General features: G+C 38.2%; 1 protein-coding gene across 1 annotated transcript in view; it reads right to left on the bottom strand.

Annotated features, from left to right (window-relative positions):
* LOC146995617 (uncharacterized protein CG3556-like) overlaps nucleotides 1-14,445 on the bottom strand; it is a 103,090-nt gene that overhangs the window by 16,545 nt on the left and 72,100 nt on the right. Inside the window, exon 8 of the mRNA XM_085821501.1 lies at nucleotides 13,046-13,241. Within this exon, the coding sequence (XP_085677627.1) occupies nucleotides 13,046-13,241 (196 nt within the window). The remainder of the gene's footprint in view (nucleotides 1-13,045; nucleotides 13,242-14,445) is intronic.

Raw genomic sequence — 14,445 nt, 5'->3', positions numbered from 1 at the left:
ATTAACGCCTCAAAATGCAAGTTCGCAACTAAAGAACTTAAATATCTCGGTTATAAAATTTCGCAAAAGGGTATAGAAACGCAAGATTCAAAAATAAAAGCTATTAAGAATTTCCCACCGCCCAACACCGCCAAGAAACTTTCGTCTTTCCTTGGACTTATGTTCTTACTATCCATCTTTCATAAAAGATTTCGCTAATATTGTTGAACCACTCTTAGTAATCAAAAGAAAAAAGAGTAAATTTACGTGGACAGCGGAAGCTAACACGGCTTTTGAAAGATTAAAAGAAGGGCTTATTAATGCCCCTGTTTTAAAATTCCCTGAGGGGGACGAAAACCTGGAAATTGCGGCAGATGCATCAGACTATGCGGTGGGTGCGGTTCTTATGCAAAATAACCATCCGCTGGCATTTTTTAGTAAAACATTGAATCAAACACAAAGGAATTATACAGCTACAGAAAGAGAAACATTAGCCGTATTAATGGCTGTACACAAATTTCGAGTTTATTTCGGCAAATCGCCAGTAACTGTCTTTTCGGATCATGCGGCTGTTGGTAGACTTTACTCGGGAAAAAACCTAACGCCCAGGTTAATAAGATGGGCTTTAAAACTCCAAGAATATAATATCACAATAAAATATAAACCGGGTAAGGAAAACAATGTAGCTGACGCACTTTCTCGTATAAAACTGGACGAGGAAGGTAATGAACTTAAATGCGCTGTGTTGACTTCAAAAATTTTAGATTCTAGAGATACGGTTATTACTGAACTGAAAGCTGATCCTGAATTTGGAAATATCTATGCTTATTTGAAAGACCCCGAAGGCTTTGAGCATACAGATATCGATGCGATAAGAAATAGAGCAAAAAACTATGAAATAATAGATAATTTATTATTCTATACGAAAACAACGAACGAAAATCTTGAGTATAAGCCAGTCATCCCAGCCTCGCTTCGATTACGCATTTTGAGGGAGTTGCACGAAAAAAAAACAGCGGGCCACCTCGGGGTCAGAAAGACTTTAAAAAGGGTACGCGAGGCGGTATATTTCCCGCAATTATACAAAATAGTAACGGCGTATGTCAGGTCCTGCAATCAATGTCAGTTAATAAATGATATTAATTACAGCCCGTTTGGGTACTTAAATAGCATTCGCGCTACATTTCCGAATGAAATTTTAGGCATAGATCTCCTTGGTCCCTTCCCCCAGAGCGAGTTAAATAAAAATCGTTTTCTTTTAGTAATAGTAGATCATTTTTCAAAATGGATTGAAATTGTTCCACTTAAACGCGCGTCAGCCAAAACAGTCGCAGATGCATTCTTACACAGATACATTTTAAAATACGGTGCACCGATAAAAGTCATTAGCGATAACGGAAAACAATTCATTAGTCAAATATTTGAAAACATATGCAATGGACTTGATATACGCCATATCAAAATGGTTCCGTATAGACCACAGGCTAACATAGCAGAAAGAGTTAATAAAAACATTGTAAAAATAATTCGCAGTTACGTTAGCACACATCACAAGCGCTGGGATGGCTACATAAATGAATTAGCTTATGCTTTAAGAACGGCACATCATGATACTACGGGAAAAACTCCAGCAGAATTATTTTTAGGCAGAAAGTTAATTACGCCTTTAGATAAATTATTCTTTGTGCAACAAAGAGAGCAGAATTCAAACAAAAGGACGTGCAAAAACTAATTGATCAGGCGCTTAAAACCTCGGATACGGCAAGAAATAGGCAGAAAATTTATTACGATAAAAAACGCCGTGAAGCAGATTTTAAAGTTGGTGATAAAGTATTGAAACGGAAATTTTCTTTATCAAGTGCCCCAGACAATTTTATGGCAAAGCTAGCTCCAAAGTTTGGAGGCCCCTATGTAATTCAGGAAATCAAAGGAGTAGTTTTATATTTTAAAAACGAGAGAGGGGAAATCTGTAAAGCAAGTCCCGACCAGGTGAAAAAATACTATAATCCCAATGATTTTGAAATCCTTAAAAGTTTCTTGCAGGACTCAAGTCTAAACGAAATAGAAGGGCCAGAGACTGCAACAACTATTCCACCACCCAAGAAACGGAGAACTGAAGAGAGACCTAGCACTTCTACAACCCGGACGTCGGTATCAAAAAGAAAAAGTAATTATCAAACTCCGGCGTTTAAGAAAAACAAAAGTACAGATGAACCGGGTAAAGAAACCGTGGTAAAAAGAAAAACACCACCTACGAAGGATGGCAGGAGGAATTACACATCAAGAAGAACGCGCACACGGCCACAGAGTCAGGTGCCAGCAAGGCCGCCGTTCCGGAAATTGAAACGCCAACAGGAAGCACAGAAGTACGAGGAACAGAAGAAATTCAAGGACTCCAGACCGGAGGACGTCAACACAAGCCGTCCCAGGCAGAAACGCAAAAGCCAACAACCAGACGATTACTCCGTCAAGAGGCCAGCATGTAGAGGACGCAAAAGAAAGATCAACGGGGACGACAATTGGAGATCAACAAGGAGAAGATTGACATCCATGACACCTCTAACTTGGGATCAATTTTGTCAAAAACGGATGACGGAGTTTCAAGCATCGAAAACTCAAAGATAAGTTAAAACCTTCTATAAATATTTTTCTCTTTTGTTCCGAAATGTTATGCATAAGTACGAAGTTCTATGTTTTGACGAAAGTCAATATGTCTCGGTTGAGACTTAGTTTTGTTTTACTTTATTTAGCTAAGGCAAAAGTATTATTTTCTTTAAGTGTAAAAGCTAAAAACAAGCATTTTCTGTTGGTCGAAAGACTAATTCTGTTATGTTAAAGCCAAAATTTGGCCGGAGATAAAAATAACTTCGTATTCTTGTATGTACTAATAAGAATTTTAGTTTCAGTGCCGCCAGCTTGGCGAAGGATGAGTAAAGTAAAAATTTATTTTCTCTTATTCATTTTATGGTAAATTCTAAAAATCAGATGTATTAAACTTTTGTAAATGTATGTAAATACTTGCATGTTATGTAAAAGTAGAATTTAGTCTAGAAGCATAAAATTGTAGATGCTAAAAGTGAATGCTTAAAAGCAATGAAGTCAAAATTTAAGTATTAAACTGTAAAGTCATGCTTTAGAGCGAAAGCCTGCATGTTTAAAAGATGAATGAGGGGGAAGTTAGAATGAATGTGTTTTGTAGGGTTCTCCACCTACATTTGAATTTTTAAGAATATTAAAGTAGCTCATTGAGTTGTAGAATGTCGAGTAAGGTGTGTCTATTTGGTTGTTGAATTCTAACAAATCATGGTGGTTAGGGGAAGTGTTGTAAGACTAAAACACGAATATTCCCGTTTGACACCACATACGGTGGAGAGCCAGGATAAAGTTAAATTAATGCTTGAAAAATTGAATGAATGTGAAGTAAGCAATAACTAAGAAAAACGAAACGTTAAAAACAAAAATTTATTGTGTCAAGAAAGTGTAAATTATAATGTATGTAGAAAGATACTGATACTTATTCCTTCCAGATGCTGGAAGGAAAGACCAAGATTGATTGATGAAGTCCAGGAAAAGTTGCTGTAAGAAGAAACCTTTGTAAAGAGTAACAGAATTTTAATTGTTACATAAGATTATTTTTGTGTAAACGAGGCTTTCGCCAGTTAGTTCAGAATTAGATAAACTTACAACAGGTCGTTTGTAGGACCTGCTTCCAAGTTTTCCAAATTCTAGCAGCGGCAAATGTAGGGTTTATATTTATTTTAACTAACATTTATTTTAAGTTTAAACTATCTTTCCTGTCAATCCTTACTTTCCCCTGGAACTGCCAATGCCAGAATATGTAAATTTGAGTAGAACGCGCAAGCATTCAAATTATCAGCGGAAGTAGTATGATTTAAATAGAAGGAAACAAGTTCGGTGAGAGAGAGTTATTCTTACTTAGCGAGCGCGGAGGTAGTTATAGAGATTTGAAAAACCCCGCGTTGCGGCCTATGTGCTTGGCGGGAAGTAGTTGCAATTGTTCCAGTGAGCTTCAAGTCTGCTGAATTAGCAGCCGTATTGTAAAACGCGGTGAGTTAGTTATTTGAGAGAGCCTCGTAGTTAGAATATTGTCTTTAATTTCTTTTCAGGTTTTTATTTTTATTTTGACTGCCGACTTGGCACCGTTTGTAAGCGTCAAGAGAACGCAATTGTAAATTAGTACGTTGAATAAAAAGGGACTTAAACCCTTTATAAGACTCTGTGGTTTATACAAGCTTTCACAGTCACCTCTTGGTTGCGTGCTAGTTAGAGGCGCGCAACGTTATACATTACATATTACAAAGAAAGAGAACAGATCGCACATAAATCTTTTGCTTCACGTGATTGCGTGTGACGTCATTGTACATCGAACATTTTTCGTTAATGTCAGCATTTTAAATAACTAGCGGCTGTTGGCAACGTTTTTATTTCAAGTTACGATAATTGAGACGACATATTATTGTCACGTTAATTCTTTTATTAAGATAAAGTTATGTTGCATTAAATTAAAGTCATACGTGATCTGAAATGCTTTTGTTTCCCGGTTTGGTAACAAAAAATCACAATGGCATTGCATTTTACTGTCCCTATTGTTTGCATCGATTTTCGATGCAAAATATTCTATCATGTGTTATACAAAACTGTCAGACTCATGGCCTTCAAAAGAAGAAAAATGTTGCTAACATGAATAAACTGAAAGTATCTTTTGTTATACACGCGGATTTTAAATAGCTCATCCCCAAGCTTCACACATGCATAAACGGTCCGAAAACTTTTCATTCAACAATTATGTCTCAGCATATTCGATGTAGGTATTCTGTTTTGTTGACTTGAGAAAGTTAAAAGAAGGTATAGTTTATATAGAAGGTGATGTTTTTGATCTCTTCCTTCAAGATACACTTATAGAAGAGTAATTAATATTTTAAATAATAAAAGACCGATGGAAATATTTTCCTAAAAGGAAGCTCTTTTTTGGCAATTTAAAGTTTGCCATACAGTGGAAGGGGAAGTGAAGTCAGTTCAAGTCAGTACTGAAGCAGGTCAGGAGGAAATAAAAAGAAAATTACTGGCATAATAGAAAACAAGTTTGAAGCTATGGAAAGCAGAATAGATACGGTTTGAGTACAAACTTGGAAAAGTTAAAGGAACAGTTTCTGCTGCCAACAGCAAATTGGAGAAAGAATTTCTGCCATTGAACAGCAAATTCATTTGTTTTAATTACTTTTTATTTCTTTAATTACGTTTCCCTATATCAACCAGAATACCACATCTTTTTCCATTCAACTTCTCTTGTCCTCTGCTTCAAGTCTCATATGCTGAAATAACAAATTTTAATTAAACTAATTAATTCTCATTTCTCTGATTTCGGACTCCTCTTGAAATTGAAACTGAGAGAAAACGGTGTAGCACCAGGGTGCCTGAGTTAAACAAAAAATCACGAACTTAGATATATTAAAATTAAAGATAACTAAGTTAAATAATTAAACAATTTGTAAAGAAATTAAAAAAGCATTAAAGTTAAGGAAAAAATTTTTGAATAGTAAGGTAACTAAAAGAACGGAAAAGCTGTTAGCTTGAGAGCCTTGGAATTGGCGAGTCACAAAAAATAACCGTATTTAGCCCCTTGCCGCACATTCTATTAAGTTCTGGATGTCTTGTAGACTGGATTTCGCTTTATCCATGAAGTTTGCACTCTGCAAAAACCTAAAAATTTCAAAAACAGTTTTTAAGAGTTCTTGAACTTTGGGACCAAATATCCACGAGAGTATCTCCAGTATAGTACTGGGGGTAGATCGGAGTTTTCCTTTGGCTTTATCTCCGCTCGCTTGGTTTTTGCACAGGCCGATGTTTTGCTTCAGAGAGTTCCAGGAAATTTTCAAGTGACGCTTCTGGGGCTGATAATCACTGTGGCTTCTGTTGCTTCCTCTGCTGATATCTTGCTTTGTAGACCTCATAACCATGGAAGTTACTAGCATGTTCCCCACCGCAAAAAAATACAGCAGGGTTTGTCCTCTGGTTTCTTGCGATACATATTACAGCGATGCGGGCCTCCGCACTTAACACACCGTTCTGGATTATTACACAGATGCTGTGAATGTCCGTACGACTGGCAGCGAAAGCACTGCGTTGGCCGCTTCCTAGGATTATATTTTTCGACCCTAACTTCAAAGCTAAACATGTTGTTGAGGGGAAATATCTGGTTGCCCTCGACATTCCGTTTCAATTCGAGAAAAAAATATAGACATTCTTTCCTTTACTCCTTTTCTGGATCTAACGAATTGCTTGACCTTAACCACAGGGAACATTCTACGCACAAGATGGCTGTGGATCGCCTCTTCTTTCACGGATGAGGATAAGTTCTTCAGGACCGCACGTATATTCCTTTCACTTTGAAGTTGATACGTGTGAAAAGCTATCAACTTGCCTCTTAATGCTTTCGTGGCATTTCTGTCGTCAGTTTCGTTCTAAATCGTAAACTTCTATTTTTCACACTAGAGTCATATGCCTCCGTACAATGCTTCTGCAAGATTTCATCCACTTCCATCCAATCAGTAACGTCACTTGGGAAAACTAGGGGAGGGGGACGTCTCCACTGCACGCCCTCGCCGTTCTCAGGATCTTCTTCTACCAGCGTTTGGAATTTGTTCGCTTGAGTAATGTCCATAGGTTCAGGAATAACTGGCTGTTTGGCTGCTTCTATTCAATGTCAATATTTAGCTTTTCCAACTCCTCAGTGGTAATCTTAATTCCACTTAGGTTCCAGTTTATTTATATTCAGTAAGCTTTATGTGTCTTACCAGGCAACTGTATTGCTATTGACACGAATATTGTACAAAGATGGATGATTTTAGCGCAACTGTATGTGAAATTGTTGTGTATTTCTCCATAATGTAACAGGGCCAAGCCCATTCAAAATTGAGTAAATCAACATCTCGCCAAGCTGTCAACTATTTTGGATACTAAATTTTGTCTCCAAATTTGGCAAGAAATCGCCAAATTCACCAATTTTACAGACCATTTTGCGGCATTTTGGTCCGGTCCCTGTATCACGAATACAAGAATTGTAATTGAATAAATGTAATTAAAGACTATATTAATTCGATCATCATATTGCCACTAATTTTGAGAAGCAGATAGTACTAGAAATATCTCGAAGCCCGAGTGAAAATTATATAAGAATGCAGAAAGCATCTGCTCTCAGATATTGTTGGTGTTGTTGCGAGTAGATAGTTCAGCTTGAGTTCGGAGTTCTGAGAAATCCCCGGGTAGCTTTCTCTTTAGATGTGCTTTGCATTGCGCTGTGTTTAACGTTCTTAGTAGTCGGAACGGTAACTATTAATTGTATTCTGTGATACTATTAACACTTGTACGAGTATTTCTGTGGAAAATTCCAGACAACCTATCTTCGGAGCTGTGTGCTTTCAATCTAATAGGAACCCATACGCACGTAACACTTTTGTGTGTTCGGGTGTCGGTTTTTGGAGTGGGGTTGAATGTCGAAAGAGAGAGCGATGGTGAGCAGCCAAGACAGCTGGTGGCCACTTTTGCTGCATTCCTACCAAAAAATGGAAGGGTCCGTCAAATCCGTCAAAGTAGAGATGAAAGCATGACAGGAATCCGTTAACGACGAGAAGAAAGCTGTTAAAGAGGCGATGTTAGCGCGTCAAGAAAGGATGGAAGGATCCGTCAAATCCGTCCAAAGTACAGATGAAAGCATGACAGAAATCCGTTAAAGACGAGAAGAAAGCTTTTAAAGAAGCGACCAAGCAATATGGCTTCCTTTCAGGTTGCTCAACCACACATGCCCTTCAACGAATATATGACGAAGTCCAGCTTAATCGCTCACAGGATCTCCAGACTGCATTCATCTAAGTAGACCTCCAGAGCGCTTTCGACACCCTCTGGTGGTCCGCCATCAAGCAGGCCCTCAGAGAGGCGCAATGCCCGGAGAACATCTACCAAGTCTTTGACAGTTATCTCACAGATAGGCAATTACTTATAGCGAGCGATAATGGCATTGTTACTAAGACCCAAGTCAGAGGTTGCCCACAAGGATTCTGTGCAGGGCCCTTGCTCTGGAACTTGACTTTCAACAAAATCCTCGAAGCGACGTGGCCTGACTACACCACTATCACTGCATATGCTGATGACGCGGCTATCCTTGTTAAAGGTCGCACCCAAGACGAAATTGAAGCCAGTGGCAGCAAGGCGTGCGCCAAGTTTGCAAGCCTATGCGAAGACCTTAAGCTGAAGATTTCTATCACCAAATCTCCTGCACTCCTCATCCCGAGACCGGGCACGAGGCCTTTACGTCGTCCCTGTATCCGATTACTTGGCCGCAACATTAAATTCACGGATACACAGAAGTATCTACGAGTGGTCTGGGACTCTGACCTAACATGGGTGCCATATTTGCATCAACAGATAGAAAAAACCTCTGCTATAGCCAGAATGACGCGGAAATTTCAAGGAAGGAATTGGGGACTAAATCCCCACATTCAAAAAGTGCTTTATAGTACGCTGGCGGAAAAGATTGCTTTGTACACAGCTGCAATCTGGGCTCAACCGATGACAACGAGGAAACTCAAGCAAATGGAACATCACTCCAACGCCCTTTTGTCATAAGCATCTGCAGGGCATACTGCACAACAGCCACGAGCTCCTCCCTTACTCTAGCAGGTATAGTCACTCTACACATCCAGGCCGAGCTAGAGGCAACATATACAAGAGTCCTTCACCTGAGGAAAGACGCCTCCTTCGCAGGTACTCTCTACAGTCCAGCACTTTATGAGCACCCCAAGACACCGCTGCACACACATCCAGCGCATAAAGGACTAGGGGTCCACAGATCTGACCCACATCACGCAACAGCCTAACCAGGAAATACAGCACATCAGCAACCATACACTTTAAACTGATGGTTCTGAACATGCTGAAGGCGTTGGTAGGGCTTTCCTCTACTGTTGGCAAGACCAAAAATTACATCATTGGGAAGGCCACCTAGGTGACAGCAATAGCGTTTTCAGGCCGAAGTGATAGCAATTACAGCTGCTGTTGAATATCTAATAAGCCGGAAAATCTCAAAAGCTTATCTCTATAGGGATAGTATGTCTGTCTTGCTGGCCCTAGGCAAACACAATCATGTTGATCATCCGCCTTCAACAACTCTTAAAAGATAACCCACAGATACACGTGGAGTGGACATAACGTGGGTGAAGGCTCACGAGGGCAATGCAGGTAATGAGGCAGCGGACGTGCTCGCCAAAGAGGCAGCCTCAAACATCAACACACGTCCCATCGCTGTTCCAGCGCCACCCTCCCATCTTAAAAGACTGCTGAAAGGCGCAGCAGTCCACTGGTGGCAAAGAGTATGGGAACATGGAAAACACAGGAAGAAGAGTGTATGGCTTTCTACCGATGGGGACAACGGAGAGATTTGTAGCAATCGCTCTACTTACTAACTTTGTAACTGCGCACGGTCCCTTCCCAGACTACTTCAACAGGCGCACTATTTCTAACACGGATCACTGTATATGCGGGGGAGAGGGGACAGCCGATCATTATATCTTCGGGTGCCCACTCACAGAACAGTACCATTTCCCGGAACCCACGAATATACCAGCCTTCCACAAGTTCATGCTTAAAAATAAAGCGGCAATCAACAGTGTGCAAAATCGTTAACACCATTAAGGCCTATGGCCAAGACTTTGCCTCCCATTATAAAACAGCGCTATTCATAATGGTATAAGTGACTGCAATCTGCCTCAACAAACTGTGCAACAACACATGCTGCCTACTGTATACCGCTAGTGTTTCACTTGTGGGTATAGCGTAAATTCTGCGCAATGTACCGAAGTGCTAAAATGTGCCTAGTACTACCACTATAACTATGTACCTTTGCATAATGTTATGAATACATTACTGCACAATATAGCATTCTGTACGAGTAAACATATTGTATGAATAATGTAGTGTATCTAACATTCCGTATGAATAACATAGTGTATAATGAGACGAATATTTGTTCCGCATGTTAAACGTAATGTGCCTAGGTGCGTTCATGTTAAACATAGTGCGTTTTGATTCCCCCGTGCTCTCATGTATTTTTCTTTTTCTTATATAAGTAGTTTTATGCGTTTAATGTAATGTGTGTGTTTAACGTCATGTTTATATATGTTGTATGCTGCTGAATGTCGTATTGTGTGTACTTTGTATCGTGTACTGTTATGTTTTGTATGTTTTGCGTTGAACTGTGTTTACTCTATGTATATTTATTTGTCATGTCTTTCAAATGTGTGTGCTTAAGCTGCATGTATGACTTACCATTCAGATGCCAAATCGTATATCTACCAAGTATCCATTGTACACTTATGTATCCATTGTACACACACACGCCCTTTTTGGCCACGTGAACAAACTCATTTTAATATCTCAATAAACTCCCGGGGAGGGCCTCTTGCGGTTCCAGGTAGTTGTTGCCTCTAGGTAGGGGAGGGCGTGAGACACATGCCTGTTTAGCTCTGTTAAACTTCAGGCGTCTCCGTCCTCCGTCACCTGCCACCTGTTAAAGAAGCGATGTTAGCGGGTCAAGAAAAGGATGAAAGGGTTCGTCAAATCCGTCAAAGTAGAGATGAAAGCATGACAAAAATCCGTTAAAGACGAGAAAAAATCTGTTAAAGAAGAGATGTTAGCGAGTCAAGAATGATGGCAGGGACAGCCAAATCAGTTCAAGAAAAGACTGAAGGAGGTCAAGAGGAAATGAAAAGAGAAGTTACTGCTATAACAGAATGCAAATTCAAACTATGGAAGACAGAACAGACACGGTTGAAAACAAAGTTGGAGAAACTGAAGAAAGATTATCCGTCGTCCATTAGTTTTGGACACTAAATGTTTTTCGCCAAATTTGGCAAAAAAAGTCTCCAAAAGGGAACTCTGAAGTGTGAATACTACAAGTAATTGTGCTCTGTGATACTGCGAAGAATTGTACCAGTATTTTTGTGGAAAGTTCCGGAACTTTGAAGGGTTTCTTTCATTCAAATAATTTTAGCGTACTTTCGAACCCGTACGCAAGCAACAATATTAAAATTTTATTCATTATAATCAGCACATTAAATGAGGGAATTTTTCGCGAAATCAAATTTAAAATATGGAAGACAGTGAGTTATTTTACACGAGAACCGAGTGTAGATGTCACATCACAGAGGTATCAGATATTTTACAATATACACAGGATGGACAATTTTTTATACTAGCTGGTGTATTTTGCACGTGAAAGTAAATATTAGCCAATATGCCTTAGAACGTCTTCCAAAAAGACATACTTTTTTAGGCAAACAGCCCTCGTTATATACAATTTATATGCAAATTCATATAATTTTATTCATAACGTTTATTTATTTCTCCTCGATAAAGGATTATTCCTCCTCGATATTTTAAACAGTGTGATGTATTAAAATAAAACGTATGAGAAACTTAATTCGTATGTTTTAGCCTTTAATTTGAACATGGATTAGTTTAAAATTTTACTCGGAAAATTTGTCTTTGAAAAATTGGCACGAATCAATAGGGTGATACAGATGTTTATCTGTAAAAAGAAGAATTTCAACCGAGTGCTTTATTTTATCAATTGCTGTCTTAGACATTTAATAGTTGATTCGTAAATTTCAAACACATTATTATATAACATCACCGTTATTAACATATTGTTACGAAATGTACAGGCGCGGTAAGATGGCTTCCACGCAAAGCAGTTTTAGGGTTGCCATAAAATAACAAAAAAGGGCAGGTTTGCCACATTTGGCGAAAAATCGCCTATTTGGCGACAAAACTGGCGATATGCCATGGACGGATGGAGAACCTTGTGGAACGAATTCTTACCGGTTTAGCCCAGAATGTTCTCGAACACAAGCCGAAAGCTATATAAACCCTGCTGGCCCGCAGTCAGTGAGAGTGTGCCTCGTCGAGATGGCGAGATAGTCAGTATCGACTTGGTGTCTCGTCTAGCGAGAGCGTGTTGAGCTCCAGAAAAGACTGAACCGAAGAGTCGGGAGCCGTGCTCTGTGTGTCGTCGAGTGCAACACGAGTTGTAGCATGGAGAGTTTCGACAGTACGTGGAGTTCTGAGAACGACCAAGCAGAGTCGGCAGCTGTACTCTGGTGCTTTTGCAGTAAAGCTGTCTCCACCGTGATAGCTTAATAACCTAAAAGCTGTGTCGTTGATCGTGTCAGCATGTTGATAACACTCTGACTATAGTTTGACGACTGTAAACGAGATTTTGGAGCTGTCCTGATTAGTACTGGCTAATAAAGTGTCTTTTGATATTTCATCAAGTAGTATTGTCATTATTCACTCCAAATCTACGAACCCCGTACGTAACAACTGGTGTCAGGAGTCGGGAGCTGTGCTCTGTGTGTCGTCGAGTGCATTGCGAGATGTAGCGTGGAGAGTCTCGAGATTGCGTGGGGTTCCGAGACGACCGAACAGAGTTGGGAGCTGTACTCTGGTGGTTTGCAGTGAAACTTTTTGCAACGTGATAGCCTGATAGCCTGAAGGCTGTGTCGCTGATTGTTCCAGCGAGTGTATAGTAGATCTTCAACGACTGTAAACGTGTTTTGGAGCTATCCTGATTAATATTGGTAAATAAAGTGTGTTTCGATACTTCATCAAGTGTCGTCGTTATTCACTCCAAATCTACAAACCCCGTAACAATATTATTATATAACTTCAATTTTTATGTTTTTGTACTTAAAAAATTTTACTCGGAAAATTTGTCTGAAAAATTGGCATAAATCAATAGGGTGATACAAATGTGCATCTAAAAAAAGAAGAAATTCAATCAAGTGCTTCACTTTGTCAAATTCTGTCTCATAGACGTGTCGCATTGATTCGTAAATTTTAACATATTGCTATATAACATCAACGAATATTATTAACAACCTTTTTGGCTGTAAATATTCACTAGAAGAAAATGCCGGAAACTAAATATTTCCAGAATTTTTTTATATTTAAAGCTTAAATTTTTCAATACATCATAAGAAGACATTTTTACCTTCTCTGTGTTTCCTAGGATTGCCGGAGCAGTTGATTTTACTGATATCGACTAGAGTTTTCCCATTAAGAATAGGCAAGGTAAGATAAGTGGTAAGAAAATCTACAGAAGAAGAATTTAGTTGGGTCATCAAATACCTAATCGTCGCATTGAGATTCCAGTCTTTGCTGTTCTCTTGACCACCACTTAAGAGTGCCTATAATGATAAAAGAGCCAGTGACCTTATCGAATCCAGTAGCAAGACTATTTATATTAAGTTTGTAAAAGTAAGTATACATTAATCATTTGATTATAAAATTAATTATAAGTGGCTCTTAATGCAAATGGTAGTTGCTAAATGTACAGAATTTTCTGAATATGGATTACTTTAAAAAAGTTGTCTAGTCTGTAACTAATCCATTGTAAATATCCTTTCATTAAAGAATGCAGTTAGAAAAATATCAGTTTACGGATATGTAGGTTACCAGTTTAAACTTGATATCGCATTTTTTTTTTGTTAAAAAAAACCGAAATTTGAAAATTATTATCTATTTTGATTGTGAGTTATATATATATATATATATATATATATATATACTACAACTGCAAGCTATATTTGTAAATAGAAATGAAGCAAAACAGGAAAAGAAGATCAAACATAAAACTATGAGGATGATTTATGTTTTAAAAACAATTTATTCACAATCCAATGTAAATTTTGAGAAATCATACATTGTACACTTTTCCAAGCTCGAATATTGAAAAGTAAATTTATTACTAAGAAACAATTTTTAATTAATAAATATGCTACGGTTTATGTAGAGGAGCATGTAGTATTTGAAGCTTATAAACTTTCAAAACTGTTGGCTTTTAATACTTTGCAAATTATATGAAATTCTTTTTTTATCAGAATAAAAGAGAAAACTGCACAGAGCAGAGTTTGGAAGACACAGAATTATTTGACGAATTTCGGCCGCACAAAATTTGGCATATACATTATCCATATCACCGTAGTACACAGAGAAGATTAATCTCTTTCAAGGTCACACTTTCTCTTTCGGACACTCGAGAAAGTGACGGATATTATATGTATTCGCCATGGACCTTATAAGAATAACCTTGCGCCATACGAGACGAACGCGTACAATTCGAAATATTTTCAAAATTAGGTTTTTTTAATTAGTTAATTTATTTTACTGAAAAAAATATAATTTAAGATCACAAATGTTATTAAACATTTCTAAAAAATGTAAAATGAAAAAAAAATTATGGATTTCCCCATATATTCGTTTTTATGATCAAACTACTAATCGTGCATTAAAATTGCATTAATAACTATTTATTCTAAATCTCTTAACATGACATGATTTACAGAATTTTGGGGAATTTCTCAAAAGTCATTTCATTTTTTCGACAACTGC

This window comes from Stegodyphus dumicola, chromosome 8 (assembly GCF_044657685.1).
Source record: "Stegodyphus dumicola isolate Sdum_Otavi_A_Nest chromosome 8, ASM4465768v1".
In the NCBI taxonomy this organism is placed as follows: domain Eukaryota; kingdom Metazoa; phylum Arthropoda; class Arachnida; order Araneae; family Eresidae; genus Stegodyphus; species Stegodyphus dumicola.
The sequence above is the reverse complement of the archived record's forward strand: the minus strand, read 5'-3'. Positions and strand labels throughout refer to the sequence as shown.